Source organism: Patiria miniata, unplaced genomic scaffold (assembly GCF_015706575.1).
Source record: "Patiria miniata isolate m_02_andy unplaced genomic scaffold, ASM1570657v1 HiC_scaffold_15, whole genome shotgun sequence".
NCBI lineage: Eukaryota > Metazoa > Echinodermata > Asteroidea > Valvatida > Asterinidae > Patiria > Patiria miniata.
In genome coordinates this window covers 3,352,895-3,380,775 of record NW_024037053.1, presented here as the reverse complement: position 1 = coordinate 3,380,775, position 27,881 = coordinate 3,352,895, and the positions used below count along the sequence as shown (strand labels likewise).

General features: G+C 40.3%; 3 protein-coding genes across 3 annotated transcripts; 2 read left to right on the top strand and 1 right to left on the bottom strand.

Annotated features, from left to right (window-relative positions):
- The first annotated feature begins 680 nt into the window (after positions 1 to 680).
- On the top strand, positions 681 to 6,937 carry LOC119722453 (probable dimethyladenosine transferase). Its single transcript, XM_038192581.1, has 11 exons — positions 681 to 774; positions 1,380 to 1,453; positions 2,005 to 2,091; positions 2,236 to 2,297; positions 2,941 to 3,084; positions 3,494 to 3,617; positions 4,321 to 4,413; positions 4,663 to 4,727; positions 5,166 to 5,229; positions 5,377 to 5,483; positions 6,432 to 6,937. The coding sequence occupies exons 1-11, from the start codon at positions 717 to 719 to the stop codon at positions 6,472 to 6,474; spliced, it is 921 nt and encodes a 306-aa protein (XP_038048509.1). The 5' UTR covers positions 681 to 716; the 3' UTR covers positions 6,475 to 6,937.
- A 3,603-nt stretch (positions 6,938 to 10,540) lies between these two features.
- LOC119722452 (mesoderm induction early response protein 1-like) lies at positions 10,541 to 19,654 on the bottom strand. Its single transcript, XM_038192580.1, has 10 exons — positions 19,619 to 19,654; positions 18,275 to 18,299; positions 17,258 to 17,388; positions 16,409 to 16,730; positions 15,853 to 15,929; positions 15,606 to 15,675; positions 14,936 to 15,087; positions 14,061 to 14,237; positions 13,300 to 13,427; positions 10,541 to 13,132 (listed from the first exon to the last, which is right to left on the bottom strand). Exons 1-10 carry the CDS (start codon positions 19,625 to 19,627, stop codon positions 12,514 to 12,516), a joined length of 1,710 nt encoding a protein of 569 aa, XP_038048508.1. The 5' UTR covers positions 19,628 to 19,654; the 3' UTR covers positions 10,541 to 12,513.
- A 750-nt stretch (positions 19,655 to 20,404) lies between these two features.
- Positions 20,405 to 27,103, top strand: LOC119722450 (ribosome biogenesis protein BRX1 homolog). Its single transcript, XM_038192578.1, has 9 exons — positions 20,405 to 20,641; positions 21,789 to 21,900; positions 22,336 to 22,379; positions 23,246 to 23,316; positions 23,577 to 23,626; positions 23,839 to 23,963; positions 24,355 to 24,456; positions 24,979 to 25,107; positions 25,695 to 27,103. Exons 1-9 carry the CDS (start codon positions 20,528 to 20,530, stop codon positions 25,932 to 25,934), a joined length of 987 nt encoding a protein of 328 aa, XP_038048506.1. The 5' UTR covers positions 20,405 to 20,527; the 3' UTR covers positions 25,935 to 27,103.
- The last annotated feature ends 778 nt before the right edge of the window (positions 27,104 to 27,881 follow it).

Sequence of the window (27,881 nt, the reverse complement as noted above, 5' to 3'; positions counted from 1 at the left end):
AGAGATCGTTTTTCAAGATGGCTACTTTTCCGCTTTGGGAAAAATAGGTGTCGTCTTCTTTGGGTGAGAAATTCTCGAAAATTCAATAATCAACCCACCAAAAAAACAAAAGAAAATGAAAGATGACATGTTGATCATCATTTTCTGTGCAGCTTAAATACCTGTGAGAGTTCCGAGTATTGTTTCAAAGAATTTTAGTATGGGCATTAGCACTGGTGTCTATGGGAATTTTTAATGCAGGGGTGCATTGGCGCGGCATGCAGAAAACTACCGTTAACTGTGCATACCGCCCTCTATTGATACTCAAAAACCAGCATATGTGGTTTAAAAAACCTCGGCTTCGTTCCAGATTACGCTTCTCTGTCCCCAGAATTATTTAGAAGCCTTAATATCCACACCAAACAGAATAACTTAATACGTTTGCCTGAAATATGTACAAAATAACATACATGAAGTAATACATGGACTTACATTGAGCCCAAGTCCTCAAAGTCTGAAAATAATTGACATCTATTGAGGCAAACCGTAGACAAAATCGAGGTTTCCTCTTCACTTATTATTGCCAAAGGAGGGCGCACTTGCATGTATGTCACACGTGCATATCATGCAAATTGCAATTTATCCTTGACTTTAGCTCGGAGGCAAGTCCATTTGTATTAGTTGTGTCGTTTCTGTAGTTTAAATGCTGCTCTTGTAAATCCAGTACATCAGTCAACATGCCGAAGGTTAAGAGTGCGAAGAAATCAAGAGTTCACGAGCAGGTTTTCAAACAAGGTTGGTAGAAAAAGTCGAACATGCATGACAATACATGTCGGCTGAGACTTGCCAAATTTATCATGTTTATTGTTTATTATTACGAAGTGGCTATTGTTACGGCAGCCGTTGTTTGGCGCCCTCTACGATACTTTATTGATACGCACGCAGGTATATAATTATTTGTTTCCCCACGTATGTTTTAGCGAGCAGTGTGCTACAGCTCAGTCGATACAGCATTGTACAGGGTAGGATTTTGCACCGCGAGGTTGCGGGTTCGCATCTCCGTTTTGCACTCGAATTTTTTTCCTTTTCTAACCTGAGGCTTTGGAGGATTTTTTTTTAAACGGAAATAAAGTCCGAATTTCATAACGTTCAAATTCACTTTTTTCCTTCTAATTTTATATTTTCTTCTCATGTTTTCATAAAAGTTGCAACTTGCAGTCCGGAACGATAGAAAATGGGAAATGCGTTAGGGCCTACGGCTGCCGTAACAATAGCCACTGCGTAGAAGAAAAGGTCGGACATGTTGAATGAGATTTGCCAAATTTATTATTGCATGTATTGACTTCATCATCATGTTTATAATTTGTGATAATTGTACACATTCTTTGTTCTCATATCAGGTATCCAGTTCAGAACTGACATTGGACAGCATATCCTGAAGAACCCCTTGATCGTAGACGCCATTATTGATAAGGTATTCATCAAGTCGACCCTAGTCTTATTTTCATTATTCTTGAGTCTTGAGTCTTTAAATCCTTATTCAGCTATTAAGCTATACAAGGATGGTGCAGAAGTGATGTCACAGGCAAAGTGCATAATTTTAAGTGAAAGAAAATAGGTGGCCACCAAACAGTGCAGGACGACGACAACGATGAACGATTAACTTAGGATGCATTAAAAACATACTCTTAGGAGACGTGAACCTACATTATTGCATGATATTACAGTGAAATCTCGATAAGTCAAACTCTGATAACTCAAAACTCTGCTTAAGTCAAATTTTGAACCTGTTCCATCGAAGTTTGCCTTATAGCTTATCAAGATTTCACTGTATTGTACATTAGAAATACATATGTATTGGCGCATAATTATGAAAATATATAGTTAGGTTTCTTTCCAACCGTATGAGTGGATGTTCCAAGCAGATGTCAATGATTAAAGTAAAATGAGTATAATTTGTGGATACTATGTTTCTACGATACAGTTCGAAGTAAAATTTAATTTTGAATTTTTTTATGTCTTCAGGCTGCCCTGCGAAGCACCGACACTGTCTTAGAGGTTGGTCCTGGAACAGGCAACATGACCGTAAAACTCCTCGAAAAGTCCAAGAAGGTATTGTACAGCACGGCTGCCATCAATTCATTGTGTAGATAGAAGAAACTGAAATAATATTTGTAAGATGTAATTTTTTTTTTCTTGGTGATAATTTTGTTTTCGGTGTGATTAGTCAGCTCTATTCTCCCAATCATATTACAGGTGGTGGCGTGTGAGTTGGACCCCAGACTTGCCGCGGAGTTACAGAAGCGAGTTCAAGGAACGTAAGTGCCAGGTTCTTTCCTTGCCAAGAGCTTTCGTGAGACCTTGTTGTTTGGGCCAAAAATATAGCACAACTCGACATACTGCCTAGACATGCCAGATTAACCCTAATCTTCCCAAATCCTCCAAAATCCTCTTCACAAAACAGAGGATTTTGCAGGATTGAGGCTATATGGCAAAAAGGTGTGGTTGATTTTGGAGGATGCACTGTGTCAAGGTCTTGGGCCGGACCTTGTGTTGTTTACGCTCAGCCATACAAAAATTAAGGCCTAGATATAACTACATTATACTTGAAATCCTCCGTACTGCTCCAGGATGTCACTGGCTCTGCCTCAACATATTGACAGTGATTGCTGGAGGATTTTGCAGGATTAAAGCAGTGGTCACCCTTCCAAGGACCACATTCAAGAAATAACAGAGGATTTTACAGGATTTAGGCTGTATGCAATTTGTACATGGAGGCAGTTGGAGGATTTTGCAGGATTGTAAAATTTAGGAGTTGGGGTTAAAGTGATCGTCTCTTCGCAAAAGCACCAACTTATGAAAACTCCCATCATATGGAGACTGGATGACGTGTGATTAGATTTGTTGAAAGACTAGCTTATAAGCAATGTGATTAATTTTTTTTTTTTGGTAACTTTCCAGTCATCTTTCCAGTAAGCTTCACATGATCATTGGTGATGTCTTGAAGTCGGACCTTCCGTTCTTTGACGTCTGCGTTGCCAACCTTCCTTACCAGATCTCCTCCCCCTTTGTCTTCAAGCTGCTTCTCCATCGACCCTTCTTCAGGTTCGAGATAAAGTTGGCACCCCAATCCCTTAGCCCCTCCCCCATCCCTTAGCCCCTCCGCCCATCCCTTAGCCTCTCCCCCATCTATTATCCCCTCTTCCCCCCCCCCCCCCCCCCGACCCCTTTGCCAGGTATCAAATTTATTGCACAGTTGAGTATGAGAATTCTTGTTAACGGAGCCTCCTTTTATTTAATGGAGACTTGAAAGTTAGAATAGTAAAATCACGTCCAAGTTTGGATTTGCTTTAAATAGTGATCCAGCGATATAAATCATCTTGTGCATGCAAGTAGTTGGACAGAAGATCTACCATACCATTGAGCTTAGGGTATTAGTCCAAACATGTGGTGTATTTTACGTTGACTGCGCTGCTATTGTTTTGATCTTGGTTCCTGTTTTTCGTGGACCTAGGTGCGCAGTGCTGATGTTTCAGCAGGAATTTGCCCAGCGGTTAGTAGCCAAGCCTGGAGACAAGCTGTACTGCAGACTCTCTATCAACACCCAGCTCCTGGCCAGGGTGGATCACCTCATGAAGGTATTAAAGGGAATATACATCATTTGCTTTTGCTGTAATTTTCAGAAATGGATGGAATTGGGGGGTTGGAAATATATAGCAAATATAGTTACACTGACTTTTTTGAGGTCTTGGGTTCGAAAATGCTATAAAAACCAAGAAAAACAATCATTTTCCTGTAGTCTGGTTCCCTGACTCCATTTAAGAAGAAACAGAGCAGTTTACATATATTGGGGAATTGTAAGGTCAGGGAACCAGTCTAGCTGGCTTGTACCCGTTCATAGGTGTGTAATCGATTGCAAACAAGTGCGATGGTCAACTGGGGCCAGTGTTTGAAAAAAGCCAGTTTTTTCCAACGCTGATCAGCCGATCAGCGTTGGAAATTGATACAAGAATACCACTTTTCTTGAAAATGACAGTATACCAGGTGCCATGATTTTACAGGATGCTTTACACTGTCATTCACTAACAGTCCAGCAAGGTATATCAAAATGATTTGGTAGTTTTATTTTTTGATGTTTGCAAATGTTGTATTTTCCCTTTAATGAATGAAATTAATGATGGGATTAATCACAATTGTTATCTAGTTTGAAGTTGTGTTTCGTGACACGTCTCTTTTTCACACAGAGCAAGTGCATTCGTTTACACCCTGCGCCTTGTCTGTTGGGTTTAAAACAAGCTGAGTTCGTGATGTCTTTTACCTTTCTTCTGTCTTCGCCTACAGGTTGGCAAGAACAACTTCAAGCCTCCACCGAAAGTCGAGTCCAGCGTTGTCCGGATCGAGCCGCGCAACCCCCCTCCGCCTATCAACTTTCAGGTCAGTGAATGAACACTGTGCGTGGACCGTAGACGGCACGAAGTGTGAGACACACCACATGCTCGCATCGGTCCGAGCGCCTATGGCACAGAATATTCACAACTTGGTTACAGAAAAGTTGTGCCGACAAAACATTTCACAGACCTTTTTTTTATTCCTTATGCAAAGTTATTTTGTTTAGCATTTGTGGGGTATTTGAATATTTGTTTAGAATTTGACACACTGCTTATTTTTTTCTCCTTTCTCTAGGAGTGGGATGGGCTGGTCAGAATAGCCTTTGTACGGAAGAATAAGACGCTTGGCGCAGCATTCAAGTGAGTGACTCAGATGCAAGCTTTAACTTCAGAAATTTATTTTCCAGTAGAAAAAAAAAAACAAAGCCCAATTTAATATCTTGGAAAGAATGCTGTATCCTGATGCCACTTTTTCATCATATTTTATCTAAACGAAGGTCGGTCATTGCAAAAGTGTTGAAAAGACATTAATCTGGGACTGAGAAACATTTCCAATTTTGTTAGAAAATACTTTGGGAATGCAATCGACTCTCCGTAGACTTTGCACACAACCAAAGAAGTGGAGTCCAGATGCTGCATTCTTTCCAAAATCTTTAATGGTAAAAAACACATTGAAAAATCCTTTGTTGGGTTCTATAACCAGATACAGTTTATACAATCAAAAGGCCTGCGTTCTCAAAAAGCTTCAAATTTCGTGAGAACTACTGTTACTTTTCCCTATTTTTTTAACATTTTCAGGACGAAAACGGTGATGGAAATGCTTGAAAAGAACTACAGGATTCATTGCTCCGTCAAAAGTATTGTGAGTATTTCCACACCGGGAGCCTTGTATGGAGTACGGACTGCCAAATTAAAAAAAAATAAATAAATAAAATAAAAAAAAATTGATGGAGTTTAGAGGCGTAGGATTAATTGGTGATTGTCATTCGTTTGCTTTTTACATTTTCAGCCCGTAGCTGCAGATTTCGACATCAAGGACAAAGTTCAAACGATTCTTGAAAGCAACGATTTTGACAAGATGAGGCCGCGGGTCATGGACATTGACGATTTTCTTCGGTAAGTATTTCGATCGTTCCATTTTTCCTCTGTTAATTACGATACTCTTAATTTTCCCCCTAACTCTTCTCCCAAACCACATTTATTATTACAACCATTATTGTAGTACTAGAAAAACAAGGGCCATAGTTTCAAACTTTGGGAATCAATAAAAGAATTTTGTTTTGAATTTTGTTGAAAACAAAATGGAAATGTTGGGGCAAGTTCGTGTAAAAGGAAAAAAAGGGGGGAAAATTGCTCAGTCAGTCCAAAATCCTTGGAAATTTCTTTGACTAAAAATAGCCTTAATAATCATTACTGATCATTTACCATGAGTGCATTGTTGGTTCGTGTTACAAATGCAAATAGATTTTGCAAGGTAACATTTGTCAAATTAGGTTTTGCCCTTCACCAACGTTTAAACACTGTATACTCAGTGTGTTACCTCCCGAGTGAAAGTTGGAAAAAATCACTCGGGTGGGACTCGAACCCACGACCTCCTGCTTTCTAGTGCAGATGTCTTACCACTCGACCACCGAGCTAACGGGATCAGTTGGCTGGTTCGAATCTGGTTCGTGTCTGAATCTGATTCAGATTCGAACCAGCCAACCGATCCCGTTAGCTCGGTGGTCGAGTGGTAAGACATCTGCACTAGAAAGCAGGAGGTCGTGGGTTCGAGTCCCACCCGAGTGATTTTTTTCCAACTTTCACTTGGGAGGTAACACACTGAGTATACAGTGTTTAAACGTCGGTGAAGGGCAAAACCTAATTTGATTTATATCACCCCGACACAAAATTCCACCTTATAATAGTACATTTGTCCACGTGGTTTAATGTCCGGTTACTAGTAGGCTAAACAAAGACTTGAGCTTGCCCCTCTCCCTCCTCCTCCTCCCAAACAGCATCTAATAAATTCCTGCCTTTTGATTTGACAAATGTCTGTGTATTGATGTTTTGTTCACGTTACAGGTTGTTAAACTGTTTCAACACGGAGGGCATCCACTTCTCTTAATATATCAACCGCAGCTGAAAGGCAGAGCAGTGCCGACACCCGACTCTCGAAACACACATCTGGTACCTCATCTCCATTAGGTGCACTTTCAGTGTCAACAAGAAGCAAGCACCCAGTTCCTTGAAGGCTTCAAAAAGCTACGGCTTTTGCTAGGGCTTGGGAAACGTCCCATAGACGTGTGTATTAATGCCTGTCATAGCCAATATAATTCAGAGCAGCCAGAGGCAGGATTTTGAGAATTTTGTCCGTTTTCTGCTCAAGCAGAAAAAATTCAAGTCTGGGGGTGATAAAATGACAAAACGAATGAGGTTTATGTTTTTAAATTTAAAGAAACAAGCCCAGTTTCATGGCCCTGCAAACCACAGCGTTCTGCGCTTACGATTACCATTCTCTGCTTACAGTGCTAGCAGGAACCTTCTGTGCTAACCCTGTAAGCACAGAATCCTTAGTCACAGGATGTACGCATGCGCTGCAACCAAAATTCCTCGCTAACCTGTGCAATGTGCTATGTGTTAGTAAATAATTTTCTGGTACATTAAGCGTGGATTTTGGCTAACAGTAAGCACAAGAAGTAAGTTAAACCCAGGGCCTTATTTCATGGCGCTGGTTCACAGTTAGCAGAAAAGTTGTGCTTACTACAGCAGAAAATCTTGCCACTGTTTAAAGGGAAAATACAACATTTGCAAACATCAAAAAATAAAACTACCAAATCATTTTGAAATACCTTGCTGGACTGTTAGTGAATGACAGTGTAAAGCATCCTGTAAAATCATGGCACCTGGTATACTGTCATTTTCAAGAAAAGTGGTATTTTTGTAGCAATTTCCAACGCTGATCGGCCGATCAGCGTTGGAAAAAACTGGCTTTTTTCAAATAGGCTACTGGCCCCAGTTGACCATCGCACTTGTTTGCAATCGATTACACACCTATGAACGGGTACAAGCCAGCTAGACTGGTTCCCTGACCTTACAATTCCCCAATATATGTAAACTGCTCTGTTTCTTCTTAAATGGAGTCAGGGAACCAGACTACAGGAAAATGATTGGTTTTTATAGCATTTCCGAACCCAAAAGCTCAAAAAAGTCAGTTTTACTATATTTGCTATATATTTCCAACCCCCCAATTCCATCCATTTCTGAAAATTACAGCAAAAGCAAATGATGTATATTCCCTTTAAAGGGAATATACAACATTTGCAAACATCGACAAATAAAACTACCAAGTTTTTACGAAATACCTTACTAGGATGTTGGTAAATGACAATCTAAAGCATCCTGTAAAATTGTGGCACCTGGTGTGAAGTCATTTTCAAGAAAATTGTATTTTTGTATACGTTTCCAGCGGTGGTCGGCCGACCACCGTTGGAAAAACCTAACTATTTTGCAACAACTGCTCCAAATTTACCATTTGTTATTCAGTTCAAATTTTGTTTGCTATCGGTTACATATTCATGAACGGATGTAGGCCAGCTAGACTTGTTCCCTTACCTTACAGTTTTCCGGCATCTGGAAATTGATCCATTTTATCTTTAGTGGAGTCAGGGAACCAGACTACCGTGAACAATTTTGTTTTTCCAGTGGTTTTCCAGCATTTTCGAACACAAAACTTCAAACATGTCAGTGTAACAATATTTGATCTATTATACTAACCCCTCAAATAGTTCATTTCTGAAAATTGCAGCAAAAGCCAATGATGTACATTCCCTTTAAGCACTATTTCATGGCATGGATGTGCTAACGGTTTAGCGCGCATTGAGATTTCTATTGTTACGTCACAGCTTTAAGCAATTTTCTTCCTTTGGGGTTTAAGCATGCTTTTGCTGTGCTTACTGCTTACGGTCTCTATGAAATCGATGGAGGCTGTTACTTAGCAGAAAATCTGCTTTTGAACAGTGCTACGAAATTGGGCCTAGCTGGTTGGCATCTAACAAGATGGCTTTCTGTGAATCTGTTTTCCTTTCTAATGGAACTGAAGAGTTTTTACCACTCTCTTGAAGAACAGGAAGGCATGCTTCACATCATATATCAATACAACTTGATCATTGCTTGTATTTATTTCACTGTTTTATTATCAACTGTACAGATAACTGATATTTTATTGAAATAATAAAGTTTCTTCCGACCTTGGCTAAAATAGAAACTATCGCTTGTTTAGTGTTGTTTTTTTTATTGTTTTTTTTTATATTTTCTTGACCAAAATACAAAAACGCTTTACTAAACTACTCGACTATCTTTGAACGGGTTGTAATCGATTTTTGGGACCTTTCGCCAACTTACCTAACTGCTCTACTTCAATACCAAATAATTCATATAATTAGCCTCAAAAAATAAGAGAACAAGTTACAGAAACCATCTACAATACTGTATGAATAAACTCAAAATTTACTGCAATAAATTAATGTTTAATGTACAAGTTATCTACCACTGAATAGAAATTGAAAACGGTCTTTAATCAAGTTTAAACAGTCGTCAGTCAAAAAGTCATAAATATGATCTTGCTACTTTCAACATGCTCTCCTCCTTTGGAGTACACATACAGATCGATTTTCAAAGAAAATAAATAATCCATAATCCGAACATTGAAACAAAAAGTAAACAACTGGAAAAACCAAATACAACATGAAGTTTTTATTTTACAGATGAAGTTGTTTTAAAACACAAAGAAACTCGAAGAATGTTGGTCTTATTAAAGGCTTGTCAGTTTTGTATTTAGACTTTTATATTAGTATAAGACTTTTAGAAATTAGTCTTAGACTTTTAGAATATTTTTATTTTTGGGGTATTCTGAATATCGGGCAAGTTGCTGAAAATGTCCGCAAATCCCCCCCCCCCCCAAAAAAAATTAATAATCGTTCAACACAAATTTCGCAAATGTAGGTGCAGCAGTGTTTCGTCGAATGTTTTGGTTATTTTACACGTGTGATTTCTCCCATAAACCAAAAAATTATATTTGTTGACTAATGCATTGTTTCATATAATAAAAAAAAAACCTAGCATTTACTGATGTATCGCTTAATACAGTTTCATTTTAGTACAAATATACATATGCTAGTGAAGCACTGTTTTGGGGGTTTTTTTTCACCCCGAGTGAAAACTGTCTGAAACTTTTAAAATATTTCACAGCCACTGGGCTAATCTGTATTATGGCTCAAATGTTGATAGTTTATTTCCCACCCCAACTCCTAAAAAAAAAAAAAAAAATTATTATTATCTTGAAGAATCAAACCAAATTTTAGGCCAAAAAAAAAAGTCTCCGGTTTCTGGTATGGAGCTTGCCCAAAAAGTGCGGCGACGCGGCTTTTTTTTTTTTTACCTGTATTTTTTTGCTTCAAATGTCGGCTGATGACTGCAAATGGTGCCCGACTAAACTTAGTGCAAATATATGCGAGTCCAGAGAGGCCACATAAAGCTTATTCTCGATCATAACCCCATCTAAAAACACGTTAAAACTGTGCAGTAGCAGGATTCCAGTCAAACCAGTGAGTTTGGCGGTTTTGAGACATCATCTTTTATTGAAAAAAAAACTTTTTCATTTTGCCGACGCACATGGCTACGGCGACGCGCGCGCATACCAGAAACCGGAGACTTTTTTTTTTTGGCCTTATGTGCACATAAAAATACATTAACCATAGACCTTTTGAACAGGCATGCAACTTTTCCTCGGATCCGCTGATTTCATCTTTTTTAACTTCTCATGAATGCCATTACAAATTGAAAATACTGTACAAAGTCTTGTGTGTTTTGGACTTTCCTTGTTTTTTTTCTAAATTCCAAGGTTCATGCCTGTTTGCATGGTGGCTATCTTTTTGAGGTAATTTCTTTTTGTTCCATAGGGTTACACAAATGCACCTTGTGCATTCACGGTTTAAAAATGTCAAGCACAATAGTTCTTCAAAGACGATTGCTGATTGCTGAAAGCAAAGTCGATTCAGCAGCCTGCTTTTAGTTGGAAAACATTTAAAGGTTGCCTTGTACTGTACGCAATGCAAGTTTACATCATACAGAATGCAAATTAACAGTATCCCCCTCCCACCATCCACCCCCCCCCCCCTAAAAAAAAAATCCTGTCATTCCATAAAAACCAGTCATATGAAATTTCGATGCAGGAGTAATAAGTCTTAACTACTGGCACTAGTTTAACTCTCGCTGAAACTTTTAAAACAGGTTTTTGGGTAAAATTGAGTTTTTGGGACACGTATAATTCTCAACTGAACATACTAATTTTCAAAAGACTTGACGAGAGGATTTAAATGAATAAAGCAAGATTTTCGAAGACAAGAAAGAAAAAAAATGACGACAGTGTCAAAGTTGCATCCTTTTCCGAATCCTGCAAGCGCTTTGAAATATAATGTGGTGAGAGTTTTCCTACTTCACCAACTTAAATTTCAGTATGACTGACGGATTTTTTAAAAAAGGACTAAACCGTAACACTGACAGACAATATATACACAAAAGGATATGCCAACGCTACAACTACAGATACTTGTCTACAGAGTAAAGTAACAAACATATAAACATACAGACATCTTCTAATTATACATTTTTTTCCCAACTTCCTTGTCTGAATCTAACTTTAAAACCTGTCCTTTGGTAGCGTACTCCTCGTGTTTTTTAAAAAATACCAAACAAAAAAAAGAACCTAACATTTCTATGGTTGTTTAAATCGATTTACACATGTATATCTGTCGTTTATAAACTATTTACACTATTGACAAGTCCAACAAAAAGTGGACGACATTTGTGAGTTTAGATGGGGAATGGTAACGGACCCCCCCCCCCCCAATTATACATCTACTGAACACTTTTCAGGCATACTGAGAAGAATACTCATATTTCTTATTATCACTCTATCTACACTGAAATAGCACATAATGGGAGTTTTAAGGATCAAGTCTTGAAGATGTATTGTCTTCTTGTCCAGATAGTAAAATATTTTTTAAGTTGTTCAGAAGATACAGTCGAGAAACAATGTTGCAACCTGACGCCACTTTTTTCTGGATATATCATCTCAATAAAGGTTAGTCACTGCATAAATATTGAAAAGACATGAAATTGGGACTGAGAAAGATTCTTGAAAAAATTAGGAAATACTTGAAAAATTTTCTAGACTCTCAATAAACTTTGTACACAACCGCTGAAGTGGCGTCTGGATACTACATTCTTTTCTAAGTTTGAATTGTGTTTGAATTAAAACTGAACCATATCAATGTTCTTGTGTCAAATTTGTCATGCCAAATAATCCTAGGAAAAAAAAAACATATTCAGTCACAGAAAATTTTATATGAACAATGACATTAATCATAACCCCCCCCCCCCCAATCCCCACCCTAGGCATGTGAAAACATTTATATTAACAATTGAGAATTCAGCACTGTCTGGGTTGCAATGCCTTTGATCAACAACAGACCGACAACAAAAGTTGGCCCTCTAAAACTTTCTGCAGCGGACCGTCGAAGCTCACAATCGACAGTCAACGCTTGACCATTCGGGAAATTTACCGGTTGTCCCCACTGGACTTAATTTGGTTTAATTGACAATGGTCTCTGTAAAGTTGACAAGAGTCTGTTAGTTTTATCCAAAAAAAGTCCAATGAGAATACGGCTTAAGTAGACAAGAGCACAATTTCTTGTGAACCGACGGCTGCCGTGAGAAAATTAAATAAGGAAGAAACAGGACATCTTTTGGACCATTTGGTTTTGGACAAGTAAAGAGATTTTCTTCCGTTACGATTATTCCAATGCCTCTTCCCAGAAAACGGTGTCACATATTTCGTCTTCATACACCACACATGAATCGCAATATTTATATATCTATATATATATTTACTCTTAGCAAAAAATAAATAAATAAGTGATTACAAACTCCTGAAGACGTTGACGACTCTCGCACATTCTCTCAATTACACATCGTGAAAAAGAGTTGCATCAACTTCGTAGACTGCTTGCTCCTCAAGCGACTTGCTCACAAATTTCACACATTTCCGCAATTGTTTCGCCTTGTTTGTTTGTTTTGGAAGGTATATAACAATTCCGTGCCGCCATCACTGGGCTACAGGATTGGTTGCTTGCATATTGCTAGTGACCAGCGGTCGAACGTTGATGACCGAGTCCGAGGCAACGCTGTGCTCGGGCGGGACCAGGGTGATGTTGCCTCGTATAGGTTTGACAGCGGGCGAGAGAGGGGGTACCTGAGATGGCGGATGGGGCGCGGACGGGGGCGGGCGCGGGTCCGCGTGGGTGGTGACCACCTGGACCAAATGGTCCCTCATAAAGACGCTGTCTCTTTCCTGCCGGTCGGGTTCAATCACAATGCCCAGGTTTCTCATGACCTGCTGGTGATGATGGTCCAACTCCGGCTCCAACTTCCGATGCTTGGCCGGACCGTTGGAGTCGGGGAAGTCAGCGGGGTGCTTCAAACTCTGGCTGGCTGTCGCTGTGGCCGTGGCCGACATCTCATTGGGGAGATCACCCATGACCAAACCGCCGACTTCCGGCGAGCCATTGCTGAGGAGTTCAGCCGGGGAAGCCCCGTTAAGAGTGGAGAGCATGGATGCTGAATGGGAGAGTTTGTTGTTGATCCGGTGCTTGTCTAGGAGACTGTGGGATGGGATGGGACTCACTAGGCTCTCCGCATCGTCCAGGAAACGATCCATGTAATCCCTAAAATAAAACACAAACATTTTCCAAATCTGCCTTTTCTTGGGTTTGTAAAATTGCTTACGATGGCTCTGACACTCTTTGAGACCTTGTAAAAAGCCGAAACGACTTTGTGATAATTTTCTTAGTTAAACAAAAATTGACTTTAAGATAGGACTAAGGACACTCACGTGATTCCCGGATGTAGATGATACTTCTTCTTGGTCAGCCTGGCCTGGTTTGCGAAGCTGTCGTGTCGAGCCGTCTTTTTCCACAGATAGTAGAACTGAACCAATTCCCCCACCGATCTTGTCCGAACCTACAGACGCCAAAACGGCAATAGTCACCACTTTAGTTTTCCAAAGTTAAAGGTAATCTTCAAAATTTTTAGAAATTGATGGATTTGGGTGTTAGTATTTTATAGCAAATATTGCTAAACTGACCTAATAAAAGTTTTGTGCTTATAGATGCTGGGGAAAAAAACAGATAAACAATGCTGTTCTTGTAGTCTGCATGGTTCCCTGACCCTACTTCAGACGAAACGGAGTAATTTATAGACGTCTGGGAATTGTCAGGTCAGGGAACCAGACTAGCTGGCTTGCACCCGTTCACGGATGTGTAACCGATCGTAAACAAAATGTGGACTAACTAAATTTGGTAAATTGGGGGCAGTATTTTCCAACGATGGTGAACCGACCATCGTTGGAAATTGATACAAAAAGTCCACTTTTCTTGAAAATGACAGCACACCAGGTGCCATGATTTCACAGGATGCTTGAGACTATTATTCACTTACAGTCAAGTAAGGTATTTCATAATAATTTGGTAGTTTTTTTTATGTTTGCAAATGTTGTTTATTACCTTTAAAGTCAACATTTCTAAATTTGATGTACTCAGCGAGAGACTTTTTTTCGCATTTTTGCACCAAGTTCATAGGCATCCCATTCGTTACCTTATTTTGTTGAATTAGATGGAAGTTCTTGCCGTACGCTCTGAGGCCGCTCTCGAAGTTACGGCACTCCTCCTCAGACCATAGGCTCATCTCATCCATAGGGGGCGCTATTTGCATACGATGTCGTCTGAGGGCCTCGTCCACATTGTGTCCGCATTGTAAGAGTATATAGAGTGACTAATGAATGCAAATCAACCAAAAAAATATTAATTAGTAATTAATAATTAATTGCACTATTAATAATTAAGAAACGTAATAAACATGCAGATTTGCTCATTCAAAATCTACATTTCTCAAAACTAGTGAAAGATAAACCGTTGCTGTAATATAACAACCAAAGTGTCTCTTTATACCTAATCTTCCCAAATACTCCAAAATCCTCTCTGCAAAATGGAGGATTTTGCAGGACTGGGGCTACATGGCAAAAGGGTATTGCTGATTTTGGAGGATGCACTGTGTCAAGGTCTTGGGCCGGACCTTGTGTTGTTTATGCTCAGCAGTGCATAAACTTAGGCCTACATTATACTTGAACATATTGAAATCCTCCGCACCGCTCCAGGATGTCACTGGCTCTGCCTCAACATACTGACAGTGATTGCTGGAGGATATTGCAGGATTGAGGCAGTGGTCGCCCCTCCAAGGACCACATTCGAAAAATAACGAAGGATTTTGCAGGATTGAGGTTATATGCTATGATAACATGGAGGCAGTTGGAGGATTTTGCCGGACTAAGGTTACATCCATAGCAAAAATGCCTAGGGAGTTAGGGTTAATGCCTTCCGATCGCTTGACAGTAACCTGTTCAGAACATTTCTCTCGACGACACTTTCACCAGGTAAGTCTTAGTATTTATCTCACTTCACGTATGACCTTACCCGTTCGTCGTCCCGGACATGGCTGCCCAGGGGTAGCGACTTGACGCTCATGGTGCCGGGCGGTGGTCGCTGGACCTCCCTCAGGTAGGACTCAACGGGCTCCACGCAGAGCTGATTAGGATCCCAGAGTAGTCTGTCCTCATTGTCATAGGCTGACGTACAAAACCAAACAAGTGTAAAAAATTTACCTGGAAAATTTCAACTTTGTTGAGAGAATGACGTAAATGATGTGATGTGAACTATGCAAACCTTACACCATGTTTGATTGTGAGAGGAGCTAGCTCCAGTTTGAAGACTTATGTTAACACATCATAATGTCTGGTGTGGAAGATGTGAAAAAACAGTCGAGTCCGGTCTGTAAAGAGTTCACTCTCAGCTTTCATGCAGTAGAAAACTGTTCAAATGCTGAAGTCTTTTCAACAGAAACTAAGTGTTAACCTGTAAGAACAGAATCCCAGTTGCAAGATGTACGCATGCGCTTAAAATTCATTGGTAGGTGATAAAACACGCTAGCCGTTATCTTAAGAGTTTTCTGCTATAATTAGTAGGGATTTTTCTCTTGTGTATGCAGACCCAATGAATTCGGCCCTCCTTGCAGTGACATATCTGCTTCTTGAAGGTTCTCCCAACTGAAGAGTCTACTCCGCAACAGGTGAAAGATGCAACTTACCTGGAGCATCACCATAGTGACTCAGCCCTTCAGGAATAACTGCTTGGAAATCGGAACCAACGCTGATGGTCTGTAACGAAGGAACCATTCAATTCGGTATGTGTTATTTAGAATCTCAAAATGTATTATTTAGTTCCATTTTTTCCCAGTTGAAAAACCAAAACTTTGTGGGTACATGTTTTATCTTTGCAAGGCCCCTCGGCCAGTGAAAAAAAAAAACACACATCATTGTAAGAAATGAACTCGCCTTTTTCCAGTCTTCTGGGGGGACGTAATCCGAGTCTTCTGAGCCTGAATCAGAATCTCCGTCAGTGGCCGTGTTAGCTGAAAGACCAGAACAACAAAGATGAAAAAATCTGCCTTATGTACACAACGCAATGCAGGATTACAATCTTAGCATTTTGCAATCAAGGGTTTGCATTTCAGTGATTTGTACCCCAAAAGGGCTGCTTATTTTTACCATTTCATCGCTGAACTCGGCAGATCTTTGGAAAGTGGAAGCTTCAGGTTGTCGCAAAAATTACCAAGGAGATAGCTTTAACTTGGATCGTTTGTGATTACTAATGGTGACTTTACGATTCTTAGACTGGGCTTTGTAAGCATCTTGGAAGCAGTTGACAGATAATCAATGTGTAAAGACAAAAAATGGTTTCGGGAAAAAAACCAAAGTTAAAACCTTTCGATGGTTTACCCGTTTCTATTCACCTAAATTTACGCACTCTAAATAGCACCCTGCTTTCCATCTGCCATAAGGCAAATTTATGCGAAGCCTAAGATCATAAAGTTTTTACCCTTGCACTCACATCTGAGTAGTCTGTGTGTGCCGTAGCTACCAGGGCTGTCGCTAGCGTGGCTACCCGGGCCAGGGAAGAGATCACTATGCAGGTCATCGATGCTTTCTTCCCCCGTCCCTTCCTCCACGTTCTCCCCCTGGTTTGGAAGCAAGTCCTGGGCGATTTCCTCCTTGTCCAGGGTCAGGTTGCGGGAGTTCAGGATCTCGTCCGTGCTGCCGTCCGTCTCTGTCGAGTCCTCTTGCTGGTGGATGGGCGGGGTGCTGGCGCTGGCCATGGGCGGTGGGGGGTTGGCGTACATGCGCCACAGCTGGTCCACTGGGATTGCAGCTTCCTATAGGAGTAGAGACAAAGAAGCAATGTATCATTCCTTGGAATCACAAGCTGCTAAACATGACCGTTCTTGCAGAACATCGTCTTCTTTCTCCTGAAGACGGTCAGAGCATACTGACCGGAACGTCGAGTTTATACCTCTGGTTCTTTTCAGAACCATTCTCTTAGTTGAGAAATTATTCGCACATGGTGTTTCCGCGAACCTTTCATTATTTAGTATCTCCACCATGCAAAGCCTCAAATCTTACTGGACTTGTGATGGACTTGCGATGGCCTTGTGACGGACTTGTGATAGACTTGTGATGGACTTGTGATGGACTTGTAATGGAATTGTGATGGACTTACGACGGACTTGTGATGGACTTGCGACGGACTTGTGATGGACTTGTGATAGACTTGTGATAGACTTGTGATAGACTTGTGATAGACTTGTGGTAGACTTGTGATGGAGTTGTGATAGACTTGTGATGGACTTGTGAGAACTTGTGATGGTGTCAACTACAACAATGATGGAAAAGTTTGTGATACCTCCGCTAGATCGTCCAGTTCATTGCTGAAGCACTCCCCGATCTCATTGCCCTCTTCCTCATCAATGGTCTGTTCATCGTCGATGTCGTGAACGAGCATCTCAGCCGTCACATCAAAGTCCTGGTCAGTCTCTGAATTCCCAGGAGAAAAAAAGAAAAAAAGATATACAATTATATTTCTTATCTCACAGACAGTTTGTTTAAATACAACAGAAGATTTTAGTGAATTTTTTTGCAGGTTTAAATGGAATGTACATCATTGGCTTTTGCTGTCATTTTCAGAAATGAACTATTTGAGAGGTTAATATAATAGATCAAATATTGCTACACTGACATTTTTAAAGTTTTGTGTTCGAAAAGGTTGGAAAAACCAAGAAAATTTTTTCAAGTAGTCTGGTTCCCTGACTCCGCAAAAGATAAAATGGATCAATTTATAGATGATGGAAAATTGTAAGGCAAGGGAACCAGTCTAGCTGGCCTGCACCCGTTCATGAACATGTAACCAATAGCAAACAAAATTTGGACTGAAAAAATGGTAAATTTGGAGCAGTAGTTGAAAAATAGTTAGGTTTTTCCAACGCCGGTCGGCCGACCACCGTTGGAAATGTTTACAAAAATACCATTTTCTTGAAAATGACTTCACACCAGGTGCCATTATTTTACAAGATGCTTGAGACTGTCATTTACCAACATCCTAGTAAGGTATTTCGTAAAAACTTGGAAGTTTTATTTTTCGATGTTTGCAAATGTTGTATATTCCCTTTAAGAAAGATGAAACCCTGTCCCTTGAAAGATTTAGAAAAGTTTGAAAAATGTGCCACTGCATGTTTGGTGGATTTTGGAGGAAACAGGAATGCTACTACAAATTGACTGATGATGTGGTGTAAAACTCAAAATTCAAAAAGAAATGGTATTTTGATATTTATATAGAGGTTGGGGGAGAAGAAACTGATCGTTTGAGAACTTATCATTCAAAGGATGATGTTCCTTCTTGGGAGGGGCTGCTCACAGAACTTACCTGGACTGGAGTCACTCGTAGCTGGCTGTAAAACATCAAAAAAAATTGAAGATATTAGAGTTAACAAATCCAATTTAAAGATAATATTTCGATACTTAGGCGTATAAATTTCCAGACAGAACTCACAATTTTGTGGCATTACCAATGCTACAGATTCCCAACGAGACATCCCACACAAAATGGCCTTGGCCAGTTATTTATAAACAGACATTGGAAAAATTTAATACCAGACACCACTTAACTTCAGAGGTTGTGCGCAAAGTCTATGGAGAGTCAAGAATTTTTTTAAAGTATTTCCTAACAAAATTGGAAATGTTTCTCAGTCCCACATTCATGTCTTTTCAACAGTTTTGCAATGACTGACCTTTTATATTGAGATGATATATGAAGAAAAAAGTGGCATCAGGTTGCAAAATTCTTTCCCAACCATTTATATTTATACACAAGGCATGATGAAAACAATTTTAAATCCAAATTGGAAGAAGAGTTTTGCCTTTTTCCTTTTTTTTGGGGGGGGGGGGGTGGTGTCTTTTGGTCTTTTAAGTTTTATTTACTTAAAAAACATCTTTTGAACACTGGGATATCTGTATTTCTTTGTTTCTATTGAAATGTATGCTTTATAACTTTATCCATTTTCAACTTAATTTTAACAAGCAAAACAACATTTTCACAAGCAAAAAATTAATGTTCACACAATTTGCCAACAAAATAGCAGATCATACACATTTTCCCAAGTCCAAAAAAAAACGACAATGTCAACATCTAACTGTTATTCTTATTTCTTAACCGACAAAAAGTGGGCCCTATTAAGTATTATTTAAGATTTTAAGCCCCCTATGCCGTCCTCATAATAAATTAACAAAAATGAAAACAAAACTTTAACAAATTTAAAATTAAAAGAGCAAATGCCATTCCAAATAAACTTTTAAAAAGAAAAAAATTAATTATAAGATCTGCACCCATGCCTCGCCACGCTCGTGGAAATCCCCCCAAAAAGATAGTTTTCCAACATCACTGTTCACAACATTCAACAGCATAAACACAATGACCGGTCACAACTGTCACCGAGGCCGGATCCGACTTGCGCGAATACGCAAGGTCGGCCGCACAAGACCGGCCGCGCGTACACGGTCGTTTACTTTTCATTTCGTAAGATTCACCGGTCAAATAAGTAGATCGCCAATTGAACAAAACACGACAGACATCTCCCCTTCTCCACACAAAAAGTAGTTCTGTGTTTATCCAAAATTCCAAATGCAGAAAAAGATTACACCTTCTTGGCAAAAAAGTACAAAAATAACCCAAAAAATCTGACCAAGTTTAACAATTTCGCGCATAACTCACCTCGGCCATCTTGACGATTATTATGGGATGGCATTGACCGTACCGTAAAGAGGTTGCAAATATCCCGGATGTTTAGTCCTTCCAAATGATATTAGACTTGCAACCAAGTCTATATACTGGTATTTTTTTAGGAAGTTATTTAAAAATAGATCACACTGACACAGCCCACAGGGAGACAAAAAGAAACAAAGAAAAAAAGCGGGGAAAGACCAAGAGATACTTATCTGGGTCATTTTAATTGCAATAAAATGTTTGTCTCACCCCTAAATTAATTATGATACAGGTTTTAGAATTTATGTTTATATTTCTTCTAAAAAGAACAAAAATATTGGATTCACCTTGCTCCAAGAGGTGGCTAAATGAGCACCCGGGTGTAAAAGTATAAGTGTCCAGCAGAATTCCCCATTTCTTCATTTCAGTAAAACTATGCAGTGCAAGTTCTGAGTATGGCTAGCCACCCCCACCCCCCCCCCCCCAACACTATGAGAAACTGCTCTAGCAAAACGAGGCCTTTTTCTGTTCGTCACTTTAAAGATGTGGTATAAAATTTTTATCTGGTGTTGTCATAGTAACATTGGATATTTGCCAATGATTCCATTATTTGGTTTTGTTATAAAAAAAAAAAAAGACTCCCGAAGATTTAAGGTTTTCAGTTTTTAATTTAATCAAAAAAATGCCATACACGATGTGGGACTTGGTGACCAGTCTATCTTGGCGCATTGAGACTGGTTCCTCAAACCGGCTAAACTTGAATGTGCTTTTTACGTATGCTGCGATGGGTAACAGTCCTTAACCGAACTCAGTGAATTTCAATGAAAACTTGCAACACGTGCACTAAAGAGCGTTGCTGCGTAATACCTTCTGCATTGAGTTTCATGGTTTTTGTTGATAATTGACGAGAATTTCAAAATGGTGAAACGGAAAGCCCAGGAGATGTTGATGAGACACAAGAGACGAAGGAAAACGAACCAGGCTGCCCACGAGGCAACCAAAACGGCCACAGACAAAACGAGTCAGTTATCGGTGAGGAATTTAAGGAAAGTTTTTACAGCTGGACGAATGAGGGCGCCCTGTGGTACACAAAAATAGTACAGTCACAAAGTGTTCCTAATCCCATGGAGCTAAAAAGTATAGCTCCATGCTAATCCTAACCTTCATTTAAACAGTTGTTGATAATTGGGATCATATCATTAATTAATATTATCTGTCATTTATACAACTTTTACAAGCAATTGTCATGATTATTATTATAAAGTAAACGGTTGTTTTTTTTTTTTTTTTTATCATACTCACTCATATCATAGTGCGGGGGTAAGACAAGTCGACCGTTGAGACAACTTGACTCGGAACAAGTCGCCCGTTGAGACAACTCGCCCGTTGAGACAACTCGACCGTATGTGCGATAAATGGAAAGACAAGTCAACCGTTGAGACAAGTCGCCTCGCATGTTTTTGGGCCTGGTTTTGGGGATAGTACCGGGGATTTTGACGGCGGCTGATCGCCGTTTGGGAGTTATGACACATAACAGAGCAGAGCCGATATAGCGCAGCGTGATTGTCCGTGCACATCGTTCGAATTTGCCGGGCCTGTGCGCGCATCTCCGGTCAACCGCGTGGCCGTACCGTGCACGTGCCGTGCACGTTAGCTGTCTCAACGGTCGAGTTGTCCCAAGTCGAGTTGTCTCAACGGTCGACTTGTCTCAACGGTCGAGTTGTCTCAACGGCCGACTTGTCCCGAGTCGAGTTGTCTCAACGGTCGACTTGTCTGACATTCCATAGTGCTAGTGGCTATCGTTACGGAAGCTGTAATGCGATTTTCAACTGCTATCGTTATGGTATTGCAAAATCCTGGTCCGAACTGGTTACAAGGAAGAAAAATCAAATTTCTTACAAGAAAAATCAAAATTTTCTTCCTCTACACTTTTAGTTATCCTGTGTTATATTGAGGGGAAATTTGGAGAAAGTTTGTCTGAAATAACTGCTCATGGACCTCAAATACTGTGTTCCCCCCCCCCCCCCAAAGATCTTTCAAAATTCACTAGGTTTTGGAGTATTTTGTAGGTTTGAGAAAGGTTTCCAGCCAGAAGCATATTTAGGGGTTTTAAAATCTGTCATTGATGTCAACATGTTTGTATAATGATAATGATTTGTCCCTTTAAAATGATGTGCAGAGAACCTGGATGAATAAACAGAGGGTGCTGGTGTTTGCAGCGAGGGGCGTGTCATACAGAGGCCGGCACCTCATGCTAGACCTGCGCACTCTCATGCCGCACTCCAAAGCAGGTTGGTATGGAACCAGTCCAATCTAGATCTCTAATCACTGTGTATTGAGTGTCCCCAAACTTATGTATGTAAAGCCTTGTTTCCGTAAGAGACTTCAAGAGCTTTGCCGACAATGCACAAACTGCCATGCGGACATATGGAAAAACGTCATCTGGAAATATCGCCGACAAAGCAAAGTACTACCTAGATGTTTTGCAAAGTTTAACCGATTCAACTTCAAGTTTACCCCCCCCCCCCCTCCAAAAAAAAGATATGGCTGGACGGCAGTAGCGACAAATTATGTTGAGAGGGAGCAGATGCTACATAAAAGGGCGCTCAGTGCACAAAAGAGTCTGCAATGCAGCAACAAAACAAGATTTGTGAAAGGGAGGGTCCTCGTACTATTTGGGTGTGCCACGTCTGATTTCATAGCTTTCAATTTTTGTTTATTTTCAGATGTGAAGATGAACAGTCGGGCTGGTATGTTCCAAATTAATGAGGTGAGTATGGCAAGCATCATCTTAGTCCGAAAAGTTGGAACTCTCAATACTGTGTACTTTGAGAGTCCCAAAAGGTCTTAAAGACAGTAAAAACATGGAATACAAGAAAATAGACTGGCACATGAAACAACCAGTCCAACACCCCTTTAGTACTACATTAATCAACTGTGTCAAAAGAAACATTTGGTGCCCAGCCTCTATTTCTACACATCTCTCCATAGTCTGCCACCCGACTACTGAAGAGGTCAGTCTTTTCAAACAGTTGGACATGTACCGGTCTAGTCTTAGGCTTGAAATTGAAATCACATTGGCTTCACTCTCAGGTGCAAAAGATTGAAGACAACTGTCCTTTACAAATTGAATTGAGACCTCAAACTTGGCTGGTGAAATACTGAGGACCTTGTCTTTGCCTTATGGAAATTTTGGAGAATTGTGTCGGCTAAAGAGTGAGCGAAGCTGGCCTGAATTTTTTTTGCACGTTTTTCTGCACTCAAGGTCCCAGTCTGGCATCAGCTGTCAAACAGTAACTCAAACCTAACCGTCCAATATCTGCCAAGATTACAAAACAAATTGAGATAATTATTTGCTGTCACAGATTTTTATTTATTGCTGCTTGACTCAACAGTGGTGATGTGTTTTACTTGTGACTGTAAACATACAAATGAAAGTCCTACTAGTTTTTACAGGTTTCTTAAATTAAGTACAAGAACCTCAAAAAATTGGCAACATGGCTGCCTTCTTTCCTTGTCTGTGATCCCATCGCTGTTGCTAAGGTCTCTATAACATAATTCTTTTTTTTTTCTTTCTTTTTTTTGATTGCAAATTTTCTCATCCATGGTATCTTCCTTCAACATTCTGCCATACAGATATGCGACATGAAGAACTGCAACAAGTGTGTCTTCTTTGAGTGTCGCAAGAAGAAAGATCTCTTCATGTGGTAAGCAAAATGATCCATGCATTTGAAGTACTCATCAGCAAATGATACGTGACTTGAACTCGGACTTGAACCAAAAGACTTGAGACCTAGTCTTCTCCCAAGAGACTTGAGACTTAGACTCGACTCAAGTGAATTGACTACAAAACTGACACTGTGTTTGCAACAAACCAGACCTAATATGGTGTTTGGACGGATGAAGTTGGGTTGCAATTTCTATTGGTGTAACAGCCCCTTTTTATCCCTTTTTCATTCCATGCTAGGTTTGCTAACGTTCCACATGGACCATCGGCCAAATTCCTGATAGAAAACTGTGAGTCCACAATGTGCATTCTTAAGATTGTTTTTAACTGTAACACCAAGTATTAGTACATTTCCGGACTCAAATTGTTTTGTTATTTCTTAAGAAGGTTTGATGAGAGTTAGTAACTTAATCCATTGAACAAAGTTCTTGTCGGACAGGTGCACTAGAGAATAATTTCATTTGAGTTTAATAATGGAGAAAATTGTCTCTATTTCCAATAGTGCACACCATGAGCGAGCTGAAGCTAACAGGGAACTGTCTACGGGGTGCCAGACCGATACTCTCATTCGGCAAGGAGTTTGACGAGGAGCCACACTATCAGCTTCTCAAGGAGTTGTTCATCCAGGTCAGTTGCCATGTTGAGAGATTAAAGACATCTGTACATATATACTAGCAAGCAGGGGGTCGTGGGTTCGAGTCCCACCCAAGCAAACTTGTAAATTTTTCTTCTTAAGTGTCAGAAAACACTGAGTATAAATCCACTGCCGAGAATTTCTTCCCTTACAGGTGCCCATTTTTACCCCAGGGTGCAGAGAGGGTAATTGTGGTAAAGTATCTTGCCCAAGAACACAAGCACCATGTGCCCATCAGAGTTTGAACCCAGGTACTATTGCAAGAGTCAAACACTGTTACCATTGGACCACTACCCTCCACCCAACCTTTCACTTTATTTTTTGTCAAAGGCAAAATTGTAACATCTTAAAATTGTAACATCGCAATATCTTGTATTTCTGCAGATATTCAGTACTCCGAACCTCCACCCAAAGAGCCAGCCGTTTTTCGACCACATGTACACCTTCTCTGTCCTCGACAACAGAATCTGGTTCAGAAACTACCAGGTAAGATAAAAAGCAGCGAACATTGCGTAAAATTTGACTAAAAAATGCTGGGGAGAATTATAACACCTGACCCACAGAGATTCTATGTCTTGATTGGCTCAGAATGGGTCACGTGGTATTTGAGTTTTTATTATTTTACTTTCACTAAATAAAAGAGTGAATTTAACTTTTCCTAACATCTTCTGCTTTGCAACTTCTGCTTTGGTGGCATGGGTGGCTTGTGCGTAAAGCGCTCACCTCTCACCAAGGTGACCCCGGTTCAAATCCTGGCCGCGGATAACATGTGAGTAGAGTTGTGCGTTGGTTCTCTCCTGTGCCACGAGGGTTTTTCTCCGGGCCCTCCGGTTTTCCTCCCTCCGGAAAAATCAAACACTTTCGAAGTTTCGATCTCAGGCTGTGCTTCGTGGTCATATATGGGTCGATGTGGCCGGCAGCCACAATTCAATTCGCAATTCAGCATGCCAGCTGCGAGTAAGGATTATTAGCCTCCCAAATTATTATTATTATTATTATAACTGGCAGATCTTGGAAGAAGATGGTTCGTTGGTGGAGATTGGTCCTCGCTTCTGCCTCAACCTGATCCGGATCTTCAAGGGCAGCATCGGGGGCCCAACGTTGTACGAAAACCCCAAGTACATCTCACCAAATGAGGTACGTCAATATAATATCACAGATATCACATGTATCACATATATGAGCATAGAGACATTTGATTTCCTCAAAACATGAAAAGATTCTTAGACGAAGTAAGGTACGCTGAGATATACGACTAACGCTTACATGGTCAGGGGTTTGAAATGCTGTGTCCTTGGGCAAGCCACTTCACCCTCACTTGCCGCTTTCCACCCAGGAGTGTATTGGCTCTGTTCACAAGTACCCCCTCAACGGTAAGAAAGGGAGAGTTGGGGGAGACCACTTGGTGTAACATTTGACGATGCCTGACGCTCGCGCGTAGACGCTATGGTTTTGTGCACAAAAACAGTCGTGCGTACTTTGCACCATATGCGCACGAACCAGTACGCGCGCGCATACGGTATGACCTGTTCACAGGCTCCCAAAACGGTTAAAGAGCGCCCTCTCTAGTTCACACACAGAGCACATGATGGTCAAAACTTGTCACTTCTCTTCGAAGTTGTCAACAAAATTATTTGAAAACTTATACAAAAAATGTCCTCAAAATAAGAAGTCTGTCACGAAGTGGAAGTACAGGTCTTCATTTTTTTTTCCTACATCCACAGCAAAGACGCTTCCTCAAGAAACAACTGGCGCTCAAGTTCCAGGACCGTAAAGAGTCCATGAAAGGAAGGGAGGAACGTCGCCTCACCGAAACTTACAAGATGGACAATCTGGACGAGGTGTTCCACACCATACGGCCCGAGGACGCCAAAGGGAGCGAGAAGCTCACGTTCTTCCGGAAGACGGCCACCGGGGCGGGGAGCCGGGGGAAGAAAAAGAAGACTCAAGACGGGAACCAATAGAAAAGAGCAGATGTAGGGGGGAAACGCACCGAGCAGGGAACCAGTTAAAACGAACACAACATGGCACTACAACGAACACAACATGGCACTTAAACTGGTAACCTGTAGTCAAGCAAAACCCGACTATTCAAAGCAGATGCAAGTGCTTAGCGTTCCACCGACTTGACTAAACTGGACATTTTTGGACACTTGTGGAAAATTAATAAGCAAGTCTTGAAAACCTATACAAGACAATTCCAGAGGCCCACATAATCGACTACCAAAACAAAACGACTAACGGTTTATGTATCCTGCTTGAATCAGGAAAAGATTGGGTTGTTGTTTTTTTTACTTCGCAACCGATATTTTATTTGAATAAACAGTGAACCCCGAATGAGGGCCTGTTTTCTGCCACAAACATTTGAAGTTAGTTATACTCAAATCAATTAACCGCAGACTCATTTTATTTCTTCCACAGCCCCTGAAGTTTATTTTATATTCTCAAAATCTCACTGGGTACAAACAGAAAGTAATGTTGTGATGTCCTACTCCTAATGTGATACGTAAATAAATCATTAAGTGGTACAGTACGGGTCATTCCGATAAAACTAGTCTGTGTGGTCTCCGCACCAAGTCCAAGTTTTTTTTAATATCTGTGTGCCCAAACACTCTTTTTACTCATTCAAAGTACTAAATCAACGTAGCTTTAGTGTTTAACCCATTACCACCTGTGACACCTGATTATATGGCATATCCAGGTTTATGGCTTCTGACTAGCGCCCCTTGAACAAAAACAATGACATTGGGGAACTGCCAACATAGGGCTGGATAGCTAAGTTGGTAGAGCAGTGGAACGGCAATCCGGAGGTCGCAGGTTCAAACCCCGCTCCAGTCAATTTCTTTGTCCACGTTTTTGTCTTTTTTAAATCAATTGAAATATTCATGTGCTTGATTACAAACTCGGCATCTACATGAGTGCATTTTACACGTCTTGAGGCACTTCTGTAATCACATAATCACAACAACAAAAATTATACAAATCCCGACTCCTGAATATCAATAATTTATACATTACACGAAATAAACAAATTAGCTACAGGATATGTCAATATTCACTACAAACAGACGTGATAAAAAGGAGTGTCAAAAGTTACACTAGAAAGTAGCGTACGTGCATTATTTTTCAAAAATTTACACGAAAATAACGCATTTTTAATGTGAAAAGTATTTTGCCAGTACGAAGTCCTGAAAATGCTTTCATAAATATGACAAAACTTCAGAAATTGCACCCAACTCGAACAAAATTGTCATTAACATGTGTTATACAATGCCTGAATAAAACCCTGTTGTCTGATTGGTGGGTTGTTGATCACATGTCATTGAATTATTTGTCCCAACCCACTGCCAGAGTTGTAATGACTCGAGTCAATGACTCGACTCGAGTCCCACTCGAGTCACAATTTTTGGTGACTCGACTCGACTCGAGTCCCTAAGGGTAAATGACTCGAGTCACTGCGAGCAAATGACTCGACTCGAGTCCCTCATCAAAAGACTCGACTCGACTCGAGCGAAGGCTTATAAGACTCAAGTCCCACAAATAAAAGCACAACTTTGCGAAAAGTATTTGCAATGACTTACGGTGCAAAATTTATGCTCACTTCGCTTTGCGAATTAGTCATGTACATTGTATAAATATACAACGTGTCACAGACTCCCACCTCATGGTTCAAGAATGCACAAAATACTATTTTTAAACACATTTTCTAATTGGCTGTTTCATCATTGGCTTTAGGCGATTTTTATAAAGCTCCTGGATTCGAACGCTGGCTAAACTTATGGCCTCCTTTTATAAATTTTGGTATATAGTGTTCAAATATTCGTGACTCGAATTGACTCAAGCTAAATATTTGACTCGACTCGAGTCACAAAAATCAGTGACTCGTTACAACTCTGCCCACAGCCCGGCCG

Excerpts from the sequence above, each read along its gene's own strand:
- LOC119722453 (XM_038192581.1), top strand. The coding sequence starts at position 717 with ATGCCGAAGGTTAAGAGTGCGAAGAAATCAAGAGTTCACGAGCAGGTT. Across the intron at positions 2,298-2,940 it reads CAGAAGCGAGTTCAAGGAAC|TCATCTTTCCAGTAAGCTTC; the intron begins GTAAGTGCCAGG and ends GTAACTTTCCAG. Across the intron at positions 3,618-4,320 it reads GGGTGGATCACCTCATGAAG|GTTGGCAAGAACAACTTCAA; the intron begins GTATTAAAGGGA and ends CTTCGCCTACAG.
- LOC119722452 (XM_038192580.1), bottom strand. Across the intron at positions 16,731-17,257 it reads AACTGGACGATCTAGCGGAG|GAAGCTGCAATCCCAGTGGA; the intron begins GTATCACAAACT and ends CTACTCCTATAG. Across the intron at positions 15,088-15,605 it reads TCACTATGGTGATGCTCCAG|CCTATGACAATGAGGACAGA; the intron begins GTAAGTTGCATC and ends TTTGTACGTCAG.
- LOC119722450 (XM_038192578.1), top strand. The coding sequence starts at position 20,528 with ATGGTGAAACGGAAAGCCCAGGAGATGTTGATGAGACACAAGAGACGA. Across the intron at positions 23,317-23,576 it reads AAGAAAGATCTCTTCATGTG|GTTTGCTAACGTTCCACATG; the intron begins GTAAGCAAAATG and ends ATTCCATGCTAG. Across the intron at positions 23,964-24,354 it reads TCAAGGAGTTGTTCATCCAG|ATATTCAGTACTCCGAACCT; the intron begins GTCAGTTGCCAT and ends GTATTTCTGCAG.